Source organism: Sinocyclocheilus grahami, unplaced genomic scaffold, assembly GCF_001515645.1.
Source record: "Sinocyclocheilus grahami isolate Dianchi unplaced genomic scaffold, SAMN03320097.WGS_v1.1 scaffold798.1, whole genome shotgun sequence".
Classification (NCBI taxonomy): domain Eukaryota; kingdom Metazoa; phylum Chordata; class Actinopteri; order Cypriniformes; family Cyprinidae; genus Sinocyclocheilus; species Sinocyclocheilus grahami.
The window spans coordinates 660,509-675,370 of NW_015505977.1; the positions used below are offsets into that span (position 1 = coordinate 660,509).

General features: G+C 37.6%; 1 protein-coding gene across 1 annotated transcript in view; it reads right to left on the bottom strand.

The window, feature by feature from the left end:
* Positions 1–3,036: 3,036 nt before the first annotated feature.
* LOC107561891 (GTP-binding protein 1-like) overlaps positions 3,037–14,862 on the bottom strand; it is a gene marked incomplete at its 5' end in the record, with an annotated part of 35,359 nt that continues 23,533 nt past the window's right edge. Inside the window, one exon of the mRNA XM_016246423.1 lies at positions 3,037–3,165. Coding sequence (XP_016101909.1) covers positions 3,037–3,165 — 129 coding nt within the window. The remainder of the gene's footprint in view (positions 3,166–14,862) is intronic.

A 14,862-nucleotide genomic window follows, 5' to 3' on the forward strand; every position in this document is an offset into this window, starting at 1 on the left:
CGAATCATTCATGATCCAGCCTCATCTACAGAAGAAGTGAGTATAATGTTTTGTAATGAATCTTTGCAAATCGCCTTTCCTAATAATGTGTTAATTAGCAAGTTTCACATTGAATGTGGCTAAAGTAAACAGTCTCTCCGAGAGCAGCTCGGAAGAAAGGGGTCAGCATAGCTCATTAACATTTAAAGGAAAATGCTACAAAAACGGCTTGATTTGAAAAGAACTGTGTTTGACAGGGTAAAAAAAGGTGTTTTTTACACTACCATTGAGAAATTTTAACCAAACTATGTTACAGACTTTTCATTAAGACCCTAAAGAATCATATCAACTTGTGGAAAATGGGCATCCTATGACCCCTTTAATACAAGAATTTTGCAAGACTTGCGCAAAAAATAGGACAAAAACTTGAGTCAGGCAGAACATGTAGTTGTGCTAGTTGGGAAAATGCTAATGTAGGTGTTTTCGTAGAGACGTTTGTTCAAATTAAAACCACCCGTAATGGTTATCTCAAATTCAACATTGGCCTCCATTGTCTCCTACATGTGCTAGAAGCAGCAAAAATGTTTGCAGCTTCGCACATACAGTATAATGTGCTGAGCAATGACTACAAATGGAAATTTGCATTCACATATTCCCTGTGATGTGTATATCACCTCAAGCCGCACGTCCTTACCTGTCTGTCCGGCATCCATTCAACCTTTAGCTCTCCATGGAGACAGACGGCTATTTTTAGCTCTGCATAACAACACAGTTTCTCAACAGATGGGATCATTTAGAAGTTTTGGGTAAAAAAAAGTGAGCACATATGCAGAATGTTCACCTTTAGAAACTACCATCAGCTGTTATGGAATTGATTTTTTCTGCAGTCCACTAAGCGATTCGAGTCATTTAAAAGTATAGTTTGTTACTTCATCTGGACCGATTTGGACAAATTTAGCATTACATCACTTGCTCACCAATGGATGCTCTGCAGTGAATGGGTGCCGTTAGAATGAGAGTCCAAACAGCTGATAAAAACATCACAGTAATCCACATGACTCCAGTTCATCAATTAATGTCTTGTGAAGCAAAAAGCTATTTTTCTGTAAGAATCAAATCCATAATTATGCTATTTTAATGTTAAACTGTTGCCTCCGGCCAAAATACTACTCCATAATAACGCTACCTCCAGTGGAAAAAGTCCACTGACATAATTATTTGGAACTGTTTTGGAGTTTTTGCGTGTGTGCTTTATAAGTGCATATTTCTCTCCTGATTCAGACAAGACTACTTGTTCACTGGAGAAAGCAATATTTATAATAGAGGACTCGTATTTTAGCTGGAAGCAATAGTTTGATGGTAAAAACTATTCAAATTGTTTCTTACAAATGCACAGCTTTTCCCTTCACAAGATGTTAATTGATAGATTGGAGTCGTGGATTTTTTGTGGGTTATTGTGATGTTTTTATCAGCAGTTTGGACTCTCATTCTGACGGCAACCATTCACTGCAGAGGATCAAGTAACGTTAAATTTGACTAAGCAAACCCATCTACATCTTGGATGGCCTGAGGGCGAGTACATTTTCAGCAAATTTTCATTTTTAAATAAAAAAAAAACACTGTACAACGACGTAATCGAACTGCTAACTGACTCACCATGTTGCTAATTCTGAATTGCTTTTCTTATAATGTCTTCCTTGTCATTTGTCTCACTTCCTCGCCTTCTCTCTCTCTCCGACATGCATTGGCCTTTGGACTCTGTGTTCAGGGTTAATCTCAAGCTGTCAGCGCTGAGAGATGAACATGGTTTTGCGCTGTCCATATGGATATTCACTTCCTGTCATTTTCTGAAATGGCTGTCATACGTTTCGCTCTCATTCTGCTGTCTTGCATTAATCACTCACAGATTCTACACCACTAGATGTGTTTCAGCATTTGTAATTTCATATCACTGCTCAAATATATGCGTTATGGACCTTCAAAAGTGCAATACCCTACTACAGTGGCTCTCAACCACTGCCGAAGGGCCTCCAAACAAATATGCTTTTGCAGTATTGCAATATGCAAATATGGATTTGTTAACATTAGCTAATATGAACTAGCAATGACTATTACATTTTTAACGTATGTATTACTCTGTTAATGTTAGTTGTATAATTGTTGATCATTTGTTCTTCTTAGTTCACACTGCATTAACAAATGTAAACAAATACAACTTTTGATTTTAATAATGTTTTAGTACATGTTGAAATTAGTTAAGATTATTTTTCATTATTTGTTCATGTTAAATAATGTTGTTATTGCATGAAACCTTATTGTAAAGTGTTACCAACATGTTTAATTCACAAATAGCAATTGCTGCCTGATAAAACATTTTAGAGCTTGACGATTCACACTCATTCTAGAAAATTCACATAAATTTTACTTCCTTAGGTCTGGGAATCACACTTTTGAAATTCCCTCATATACAGTATTCAGGTTTTCCAAGAACTTTAGTTCTCAAATCAAATTAATTATTCAGAGAATGAACTAAAATAAGCTATTTTATTTTAAAGATAAATATCATACACAAAAAAATGGGAGAATATAAGTTTTGTTATATTAACATTAATATAAAAAAATAAACCAAAAATGTCAAAATTGTTGCCTAGTTTATTTATATCATATATACTTTATTTTAACTTATTTTGAAGCTAAGCAGTATATATATATAATATATATATACTGTATATATAGTTGGAATTCACATAAAGAGGGATCTTAGAACGCATCTTACTTTCTGGTAGTGTACCTATAATGGCTTGAAGTGCCGCCTACATGGGCAGCTCACTAGATTTTGGAATAGAGCCATCGCACTCCCTTCTTTTCCAAGGAGGTCCTTCAGTGGAGGTTCTTTAAATACGGTTATCTCCCATCCTCAATAGAAGTACCACCTTTTAATTTTGCTTTTATCTCTCCCTCCTTTTCACTCCTTGAAGCCTTTATCATGGGGCTGTCCACATTTATCAGCACTGTTATGGTAGTGTGCTTGGCCGTTTGACTGCATCTGACCTCCCGTCAGCGGGTGCCGCGCAGCTCCGTGTCCGGCTGGAAAGAGCCAGGGGTGACAGACTGGCCCCGTCCAGAACACTCCAGATCTGACAGTAATTGGCTCATGCCTGTGCTCTCCTTAAGGACCCCTGACAGCTGGTGGGTGGATTTTTTGTGCACCAATTAGGATGAGGAAAAAATCGCATTCCCTTCAGAGAGTGAAAGAGAGAGAGCAGCCACCTTCACGATAGCGGCATCGAAAGCTTTGAACGTTTTCTTTAAAAGCAGGGAAGAGAAGCCGTGGCTTCTACTTGAGCAGATGAGGAATGAATTGGATGGAAGTCAGACTGCAAGTAATCAACTGAGGCTTATGCTATCTTTAGGGCGCTTGGAGGCTCGTAGCCAATTTGTTTTAAACATTAGCGTGTAAGTGTTCAAAGAGAATCAGTTAATTGATTGTTGAACTGTGCAACCTTCGCATCCACCAGGATTTGCTTTCATCAGCTGGATGGCCAGTACTCTTGAACATTAAGAGCGTGGTTGTTGCGTGATCATAAGCATTGATTGCGATATGGCTGGACGTAGGAGTGTGGAGAGTGAGCAACATTCTCCAAATCAGTGTTTTACTCCAAGCGCACAAACACTCGGTAATAGTATCGATTGCATTCTCCATAGTGGCCTGAAGGGTTAAGGTGGGCTAAATGCTTCAGGTACTGTCCAAAGCGGAGTTATTTTTTTAAGAGAAGGCACGAATGTTTGATTTCTTACAGGGAAAGAAGAAACTGAAAGATATTTAGTGTACTTAGGGCCTTTTTCCTTGGGTAGACTCTTGCTCTTAGCTTAGCTTAAGGACTTTCAGTTCTTGTTTAATAAAAGAAATGCATTATTTAAAATATTGAATTTATTTTTGTATTTAATATTTTTCATTTAGAATTTTTTTTACATCACATTATATATTAGGGCTGTCGGTCGATTCAAATGTTTAATCTAATTAATTACATGGTGCGGCGATTAATTAATTGCAAACTAAATTTGGCTGTGAAAATACCCACAAAATAATAATTAAAGCTATTATTATGTTAAATGAGAAAGTATAAAGAAGACATTACAAATATTAGCTTTAGAAAGAAATATTTTATTTGATTTAACATACAATTGACTACACGTAAACATTTAGGCTACAATGGCATAACATAAATTATGGAAAATAAAAGCAGATAATTTGAGAAACATGTCAGTATTTTTTTGTTCATGCAATGAAAGTCACTGATAACCAAAAGAGCTTTGTTACAACAGTCTTTTTTTGTGAAAGAAGGTAAAAAAAAAAAACATGGTTAATTTTCGTAAGGGACACCTAAACATCTCCAACTCAACGCAGAGGACCATTGACCTACCCAAAGTCTGTACATACATCGTTTTGTTTCCATAAGGGGCCGCTGACAGATCTTGAGCCTGACACAAACCATTAACTCTGAATGATGACAATTAAATATATTATAATTTAATGAATAATTCTGTCATTCACTAGGAAAGGAACAGATTAGCTTTAGCATGTGACTCTGGTTCAATCGTCACAAGATATTTGTTATGACAACCAAACATGAAATCATATATTAGTTGGTATTTTGATTCTTTTACGCCGTCCCCACAGGGCAGAGTTGAATGTGCACACAATGTTCCTTTCATGCCGACCGATTGAACAGCAGGTACACAATGTTAAATTCGATTAGCCTCAGAGTCACCACCCAGACTTTGGAGAAACATTTTGACAATGATTTTAGTATATTTCAGCAACACACAAATACAGTTTTGTCAATGTAAATTAACCCTAAAGTTAGCTTTAACGCTATTTAAATAAATAGCAAGTTAGCATGCTAACATTAGAAATGTTAATGGGTAAGCTATCTGTACTAGCCATCTGTTTTTGGTTGTATTTAGCAAATTGCTATACAACTTCTAGGGTGTTATGTGTGTTTCCCAGGGTGTGCTAAACTTAGAAATGTTAGTATTTGTAGTGAAACTGTAATTATACAAATAGTAATCAATATGTCAAAAAAAGCACGGTTACTACACTTTCACTTAAGTAAAACCATGGTTAATTTTTGTTAGGGAAGTGTGGAATTAGCAAAATGCTATGCATTTGTGGTTGCCCAGGCATGTAAACATTTGACAGGTGATAAACTGTCTATAGTTAGCCACAATTCTAGTATGTTGTGGGTAGTTCCAAGTTGTTTGCTATGCAGTGAAAGCATACGGAGTGGATTTAATAAATTGTTATGCAGATTTAAAGGCGTTTTGTGTGGTTGTTAGATTGTGCTAATATAAGTACATGGCCAATCTATTTGTATTTAACCACATTTCTTAAACTGCAAAATGCTATGCAGTTTAAAGGTGTGTTGTGTAGTTACGAGGGTGTGCTAACACTAAACATGGTAATATCTAAGCTATCTGTAGCTATCCACAAACCTAATGTGCTGTGTGTAGTTCACGGTGTGGTTGCTATGCAGTTAAAGTGTTCTGAGTGGATTTAATGAAATTCTATGCAGTTTCAAGGGTGTTTTGTGTCATTGCTAGGGTATGCTAACATTAGACATGTTAATGGCTTAGCTATCTGTAGATAGCCACAAATCTAGCATGTTCTGGGTAGTCTTCAGGGCCCTTGTGCGTTCAGAGTGGATTTAGCAGATTACTGTGCAGTTAAGGATGTTTTGTGTGGTTGCTAAAGCATGCTAACATGTTTTTGGGTAAGCTATCTGTACATAGCCATGTTGGGGTGGTGTAGGAAGATTTTCTAAAGCATTTTGATGTGCTTACTAAAGTGTTCTGATTGGATTTTGTGAGTTGCTATGTACAGTAGATTTATGGGTGTTTTGTGTGGTTGCTAGAGCTAACATTAGATATGTTAATGAGTAAGCTACCTACCTAAGTACCTAGCTATGCTAGGTTGTTGTATGTAGTGTCCCATGTGTTTCTGTGTGGATTTAGTGAGTTGCCATGCAGTTTCAGGGGTATTCTATGATGTTGCTATGAGTTGAGTGAGAACACAAGCATTGCACATGTGTTGCATCAGATTTAAGATGTATATATGTTTATGAAATGGTTGTGTCTTACGGTCTCAAGACAAAAGCATATTTAAAAAGGGTATTGATGAATCACAAAACCTGTTATGTATATTTTATACAAAAATTATAAATTAGCGTTGTTTAGAGTAGACACTTTGTGAAAGCAGAAACTGACATTAATGAAGACAAATATGAATCTTTTAGGGGAATCTCTTTAACTGATTCAATTACACTGTCTTATCTTTTTTGCTTTCCTTGGTCTCCACGTTATTTCTTATTTTATTATAATTAAACAGCTGTTTGACTGATGGGATTCACCTTGGCTTCCAGTACAGGCTTTCTACAACGGTTTTTTTCTTTGGGAAATGATTTTTATGACACTAGTTGGTGTAGCTGAAAATGGTTTAGCCTGAAAGTGGCAGATATTGGTCGCTTGAAACCTCAGAACATGGGACTGCAGAAGCTTGTTACCTGGGAAGTCCAGTGCAGCCTCAGGGTACATACGTTTTTGAACATACTGACACTGAACAGGGCAAATGGTGATTTAACTCTAAATCCCGTTAGACTATAAATCCTAGTTGACTGTAAAATGGTGATATAGAAAATGTAGGTGGGTAAATATCATCAAAACCACATATATATGATATATATATCAATAAATTAGAATGTCGTGGAAAAGTTCATTTATTTCAGTAATTCAACTCAAATTGTGAAACTCGTGTATTAAATAAATTCAATGCACACAGTATACAGTATATATATATTCTGTTCACATTTAATCAATACAGTATATTTCAGTTGTAGTATTTCTCCTACTTCGACCACAGTTCTGGCCGTATAATGTTTCACTAATCTTATTGCAATGCATTTTTTGCTTTATAGTCTTTGTTCTTTCCTTCACAATTTCTTCTCTGTTGTAGTCCACTTTTAAAAGTTGTATAAATGTGTTTTGCACATTTCCAACTGATAGCGGAGAAACATTATTACTGATCAAAACTTCAAATTAAGCATTTATTGCAGTGTTCTCTTGTCATTTCTTCAGCATTGTGAAAGCTGCTTAGAAATTGGGATCCCTTTGAAAGTGCCGTTTTATTGCCTTTTAAACACTTCGCTAATTTAGTGTGTTCTCCTGGTCTTGTAAACAGACTTTAATGGTCTGTGTCTACCAACTCACTGCTACGGCTTCATAACACTGCTAAAACATGGACAAACCATCTACTGCAGTCTAATTTAATCACGAAAGGGACCCCCACTGCACTTTTGAGACCAAAATGAGACTTTAAGAGCAGCTAAAGAGCTATGAGTCATTGTAATAATGTTGTGATTATGCAGTGTTAGTTTATGATTTACAAGACATGCATGGAAAACCTCATCGACAAGTATCTTTGGTTGAATCATCACGTTCTTACTGTGAGTTGAGGACAAGGTAATTTTAATGAGTGCATTTTCATATTTTAGACAGCTCATGGGATGCCGAGCGGCATCGGTTTTGAAATCACGGTACATAAAACATTAAAACGTATTTTTGGGGATGTGACAGAGTGGCTGAATCAAACGGTCTAAGTTCTGACTCTCTGCTTTGAAACAGTAAGTCCATGACAGGAACTCTCCAATGGATTGAAATGGGTCACAGTTTAAACGGGTCAGCTCTGATCCGGAGTCCGGATGTTGTGTGGATGTTGGAGAATAACATGGCTAAAACTCGGGGCTTTTGAATTTTGTATAGGAGTTGTTTAGCCTAGTGGGAGGAATATTTCACCCACAAATTAAAATTCTGTCATCATTTACTAACTAATGCCATTTCAAATGCGTTTGTTTTTACAGGCTTGACACATCAACTTTTTACAGAGCCACAAAGGGGACATGGTGATGGAAAAAAAAACACAGATGGGAGGAAAACTTGCATCACAAAAAAAGTTTCTGTCACAAAAATATTGCAGTCTTTGCGGTCTCGCAAAATATTTGCGTTCTATAGCAAACTATTGTGTTCCCCTGAGAAACATTGCGCTTGCTCTGAAAACATTTGCACTCTCTCACAAATCTATTGTGTTCCCCAGGGAAACTTTGCATTTGTTTGCAAAACATTTGCATTCTCTCACAAACTATAATGCTCCCAGAGAAACATTGGCATTCGCTCGCAAAAAATTTGCATTCTATCACAAAACATTTGCAGTCTCTCACAAAATTATTACGTTCCACCAAAAAGTTTGCGATCACACGCAAAACATTTGCATTCTCTTGCAAAACTATTATGTTCCCTAGAGAAACTTGCCATTCGTTTGGCAAAAAATTTGCACTCTCTTGCAAAACTATTATATTCCCCAGAGAAATTTGCCGTTCGCTTGACAAAAAAATTTGCACTCTCTTGCAAAATATCTGCATTCTCTCGCTAAACTACAGTGTTCCCCAGTGAAAGTTTGCTTGCAAAACATTTGCACTCTCTCGCAAAAATGTTACGTTTTCCCAATAAGTTTGCGATCGCTGGCAAAGCATTTGCATTCTCTTGCAAAACTATTATGTTCCTCCAAGAAACTTGGCGTTCACTTGGCAAAAAAAAATGTGCACTCTCTTGCAAAACAGTTGCATTCTCTCGCTAAACTACGATTTTCCCCAGTGAAGGTTTGCTTGCAAAACATTTGCACTCCCTTGCAAAACTCTTACGTTTGCCCAATAAGTTTATCACTCGTGAAACATTTATGCTGTCTTGCAAAACTATTTCAAGTTCCACTTGAGAAAGTTTGTGTTCTCTTGCAATACATTTGTGTTCTCTCAAAGTATTACATTCCACCAAGAAAGTTTGCGCTTTCTCACAAATCATATATGTTCTCTCGTAAAACTTTATCATTCCTCTGAGAAAATTTGCATTCTATCACAAAACATTTCTGGTCTCTCACAACCTATTGTTCCATCTAAAAACTTTGCATACCCACCACATATTATTTCCATCACAAATGTTTTGCAAGCAAACACAAAGTTTCATTGTTTAGGGAGCAAAGGTTTAGGGAGTTTTTGGGGGGCCAGCAAACTCAAGGTTTCTCAGGGGAATGCAAATGTTTTGCAAGACAAAAGCACTGAAACTTTTTGTCCAATCTCATTTTTTTTTAAACCCATCACCATGGAACTTCTGGCTCAACTAATGCTGTGATTTTTGCAATCATGTTAAAACCAGAAAAATGCTTGTAGCAAAGCAAATAAATTAATATGTCTTTGTTTCTACATTATGTTTTCCTTAAGGAGCTTGCATACAGAACTTAGGAATACCTGAGCCACGCTGTAGGAATCATGGCATTTTGGAACAGAAGCTCAGAGAGCCATTATCCTGAGGTCAATGGCGGGAATCATATGAGCTTGATGGACAGCCTCTAAATGCCTCACCTCCACTCTGCGGAAAGCCGTTTGAGCTTTCCTAATTACCTAATCCGCTGGTTTTCTGTTGTCAACGACAGCCGAATCCCTTTCCCGAATTTAAAATCTGGCTATGGATTACATGCAAATTAGGGTTTCTTCCAGTCTGCTTTTATAGGACGTTATGCATATTTATGCAAAGCAGCGCCGGTTGTTTCTATTTTAGTTTTATCTTGCCTCTCCTCCAATAGGCGTATCATTTAATTAAAAAAAAAGACTGGCAGATGCACAAGGTGAAACATTTTGCGTCTGGAAACTGAGACAGTCCATCCTCTTGATGTTCATGAACATTATCTTATACGTAATACCAAACTTCACATGAGATAGCAAGTAAACTGTTAGTACATGATAGCATGTACTGTACACTGTTATTAGTTCTTAAGTTTTGTGATAGTTGTGTAATATACAAAAAAAAAACAGGAAAAAAGACTTAATATTTAAAATACATGTAAATATGTGAATATAATATAATTGAACATTTTCTAGATAGTTTTGACTTTCTGTATATTTTAATCAAATATCTAATTACACAATATTTTATACTTAAAACAAGCACTGAATTTCAAACTTGACGAATTGTTCCTCTTTTGTAAATCACTTTAGATTAAAGCATATGCTAAATCCATTAATGTAATTGCTAGAAGATGGATGGGGAAGGAAGAACAGAAAAAAATGGTGGCAGGAAGGAAGGAAATGGAGAAAAGATATTAAGATAAGAGGCAGCAAAATGGATGTAAAGTAAGGAAAATTAAGGAACGTAAATGATGGAAGAAGGAAAAATGGAAGGAGGGATGAAATGAAAGAAAGAAAAATGACGGATGGATGGATGGAAGCAAGGAAAAAATCAAGAGTGGATGGGGAAAGAAAGGAAATATAGAATATAAGGGAAAAAATATGGTGGAGGAGAAAAGATAGATGGATGGAAGTAGAGAAAGAAAAGAAAAAATAAATAAAAGGGAAAATAGGGAAGTAGTATGGAAGAAAGAAAGAGACTCTCCCTTTATCTAATTCCTAAATACTAGGCTCTAGTTTTCATGAATTATAGCTGTAGCTCTGAGGTTTGTTGGAAATATATCCAAATAATATTTCAGCTCACTTTACGTTTCGCTCCGTGAAACAACTGGAGCTATAAAATATTTCATCTCTCGCATGTTGACTTCCAGTAATGAGAGAAGGCCTTGTGGGAGCTGCAGAACTCGAAGTGGAGTGAAATAAACGAGGTCCTGTGAGCCTTTCTCTACTTGAAGGTGTGCACGCTAGTTTCTACACGCATGATGACATGAGACCTGCTTCAGGTGAGTTCAGTAGAGGTTGAGCCAGTACTCTGATGTATGTTAGTCAATGAGAAGAGATCTGTGTTATGCACACAAGACCCTGGAGATTCAAGAATGCTAACAGCTGAACAGTGAACTGTCCTGTCTTGAGACTGTCAACACATTCACTCTCATCTCATTCCTTCTCAAATATGTGTGCACATGTGCAGCAGCAAGAAAACAGGCAGTTGCATTGGGGCTTTTCTTATACTGTCCCCTGCTGGAGAGTTTTGAACTTGCACAAACAACCCTTTTCAGCACAAGCCAGCACACGGTCAGAAAAATGTGGGACATCTTTGTGCATTATTGACCACTAAAAGGTTCTTAGTTGTACCTTAAGGGTACATATTACTAATTTAAAGTACTAATATGCACCGTTTAGGGGTGGATAAAATACAAAATGGTCTCTTCAAGGGCACTGGTCCCAAGGACAAGCTGTTTTACCCATAAATGTGTATTGAAAGTGTACATATATACACTTTAGCTACTAAAATGTACCTTTAAGGTACTAATATGCACTCTTTAGGTACTAATATGTACCTTGTAAGGTACTAAATTTAACCTTTTAGGGTTAAATAAGATACACAAGTTTGAAAAGGTACTGCCAGGTGACAGGTTTTGTACTTTTTTCCTGAGAGTGTAGGATTGTTTTATCCATTTTTATGTCGACCAGGTAAGTCTGACTGATTTATAAAAGTAAAAATACCTTTTCTCAACAAGCAACATGGTTTCAGGTCTCATTCATGGCAATCGGTATCCAGCAGCAACCATACATCCCAGCATGAAGCAGTTCAGAGCAGTGTTGCCCATATACATTTTGGATGTTTCCTTTATTCAACACCATTACAGGGCTTGGGGTCTATACTAAGAAGTGGATGCGTTGAATCTGGAATACCAGGACCGGGGTCAGTAAACACCCCAAGAGCTTCCACAAAACGTATGCTGTCCCGGAATGTCAAATCATGTGGGAATGACTCTAGATACGCTTTCTACTAAAGGCTAAGATGCTCTGAAATTGGTTGTTAGACAACGGTAGTAGTTTACATAGCATTTTGAAGTCATCAACAACAATTCCAAACACAGAACAGTTTTGGAGCTATTCTACATTCCGAGGATGGACAGCAAATCTGAGGAGAATTTGCCTGTAATTCTGTCATCATATGACAGGGATACAAGATCCAACAAGTGTTCTAGAACTCTAAATCAGAACTGGCTTGCCTGGAATCTGAAATACTGATGTAAGAGTGTGTTGTTATGGTAACTGGGCACGCCGACAGGGAGCTAATAGGGTAATTGACCTGGCAGAAGCGGGTTCTTAATCCACCCCCAAAACTCTCACACAGAAACAAACACTCCCCTCCCACTCAACCCGCAGGGGTCATCCTTCATCGGAAAACGCTGTTGTTTCTGTAACATGCATGGGGCTGAGTCTCTCATAGAGTATCGAGAATGTGACTCACGTTGCAAGTGCAAAAAGACAGTGAATAAGAAAGAGACTGAGAAAGAGGTCTTTCCATAGCTTTCATTCAACCCTGCTGGAAATTCTGGCTATAAAACCATCAAGGTGTCCTGATTACATCTGGTACAAACAGTTCTCTAACAATGTGAACATTCCCATTCAGGTGTAAACTGGGCTGTAAATGGACTACCAGCTGGTGGGGCCAAAGGTTGCCTTGGTAGACCACCTTGAACTAACAACCAACCAGCTAGCATGTATCATCAGTACAACCACCATTTTTTTCCAGCAGGGAAATGGAAAAATGCTATCAAAGCAGACCACCTGATACCCATCGACTAGGTCTGAGAGAACAAGAGCAGATAGATTCTGCAGAGATTTTCTATTCAATATGAAAAAAAAAAATGCTTTGGTTATTAAGAGTGTACAGTGCACAGATCCATAATGAATAAATAAGACAGACAGATATTTTGACGGAGAGGACAGCGGAAAGACATATGTGAGATGGGCATGAGAATAAAGCAGCAGCTTAAGTACAGAAAACCGCAAAGTGCATTAGAAAGGCATCCAAAATGTGTTTTAAAAAAATTAATTCATATATTATTCGGTCCAAATGACCTTAATATATCTTCAGACCTGATGCTGCAAGTTTTTAAAGGCTTGTCCATTCTGGTTTTAAGTTCCCTTTGACAATAAAATGACCTCCATTACTTATTTCGCATGCTTAGACCTCTTTAGTTAGAAAGAAATTGTGAATCAAAGGTCTCTGGTGAGAAACGTCAAATCATTTACCATTTCTCCTGCTGTCAAACCTTCTTTCTTGACAAAAGCATTCCCCGAGGGGCACGAGACGGATAACACAGAGGAACCCTCTCGTTTTAATCTTCCGCAACTCCCCCATGTCTCCATTTCACAGGGTTCGTGTTGCTGTGATCTTCCGAATTTCATGGTGTGTTGCAGATCTCGTCACAGTGATATGGAGTAATGTACAAAGGTTTAGTACTTGGTGTTCTCGGTACATGTGAGAAAATTGCCGGCTTGGCGGAGGTCTTTGTTGTTGGCACCGGATCTTGATGTTTGTGTTATTGCACAGTTTGATTAAAAAGCCACAGGAACCAATACCAGCCCATAAAGGCTCCATTAAGGGTTTTGATGAGCATTTATTTATTTATTTTTTTACTTAGTTGACACATTTAATTTCCCACCGGAAGTTGGGGCGGGACATATGGAACGACTTACCTGGCAAAACCACAACTGAAAATTTGGACCTTTGTAACCCCTGCCTTTTAACAGGTGATCACAAATAGACATTCATTTTGGGGGCATTTTTTTTTCTGCAAACAACAAAGATCACAAATACTTCATTTTATCACAGTAGATGTTTTACCAGTGCTCATTTTGTGTACTTTTTAGGATCAAGCCAAGTTACTGCCATTGAGATGAATGGGAATGCTAATAGCTAGCTTTCGGCAGGTGTTGTAGACCAGCTTGCATGCCAACAAAACTACACTAAACCCTTTGTACCAGAGATGAAGACAATTTAAAAAAGAACCAGTTCCAGCCACTTTCTTTCAATTAATGGTTAGGAAATTTAGTAGAAACATGAGCAAAAACGAAGACAGGCTCACAAACCATTTTGCTACTTGCTATTGCTAATCAGTGACAAGTGTTTTTATCATTTAGTGGTAAAGCTCATAGACATGGACTAAAAGCCAAAGGATTTCGATTGAATTGCTGCACAGAGCACACAGAACATCACTGATATTCAATCTCGTGTTGTGCCATTAATTAAAACTCAGAAAGCTGGAAGCTGATTTGATTCCCATAAGTAGCAAGATCTGTGCAACCATGTGGATGGGAAAATGTCCAGTCATTCACCCCGGGTGAGAATCCTAAAAACTGCTGTTCAAAAATGGCTGCCCCTGCTGTTCAAAAGTGCCATCAGTTGTCCTTTAAAGGGGTCATATGATGTTGCTAAAAACTTTTTTTTGAATTTGGTGTAATGAAATGTGTTTATGCGGTTTTAGGTTCAAAATACACATTATTTTCCACATACTGTACATTATTGTTTCTCCTCTATGCCCCGCCTTTCTGAAACGCGTGTGCTCTGATTGGCCAGCTATCTAGTGCGTTGTGATTGGCCGAATTCCTCAAGCGTGTGACAGAAATGTTACGCCCCTTACCCAACTGTGATGGCATGTCCCGGCGCGACAAGACAAAACCAATAAAACCCATTATAAACGATGCATTTGTTGCATCGCGCAGCGTAAACATAAAACCATGTCTGCATTTGTGATTGGAGAAACGACAAACAACAAGCGCTACTCTACACTGCTCAAAACTCACATTTGAATCATCAGTGGCAAATACTTTAAATATGAAAACGTACTTACAGGCTGTGAGTCAGCATTATTTGTCAGCATCATAGACTGTGGTCAGCATGCGCGCCGAAGGGGAAACAGTCCTCGTCCTCTGTAAAATGCGTTCCACACATCTGAATATTTGGTTTGAACTGTTCTGGAACAGTGTTGTAAATACAACTTAACCACTGATTTCTAGTTGCATCCTCTTTTGGAAGGCTAAACAAAGTAGTTTCGCTTTCACAACGAAACACACA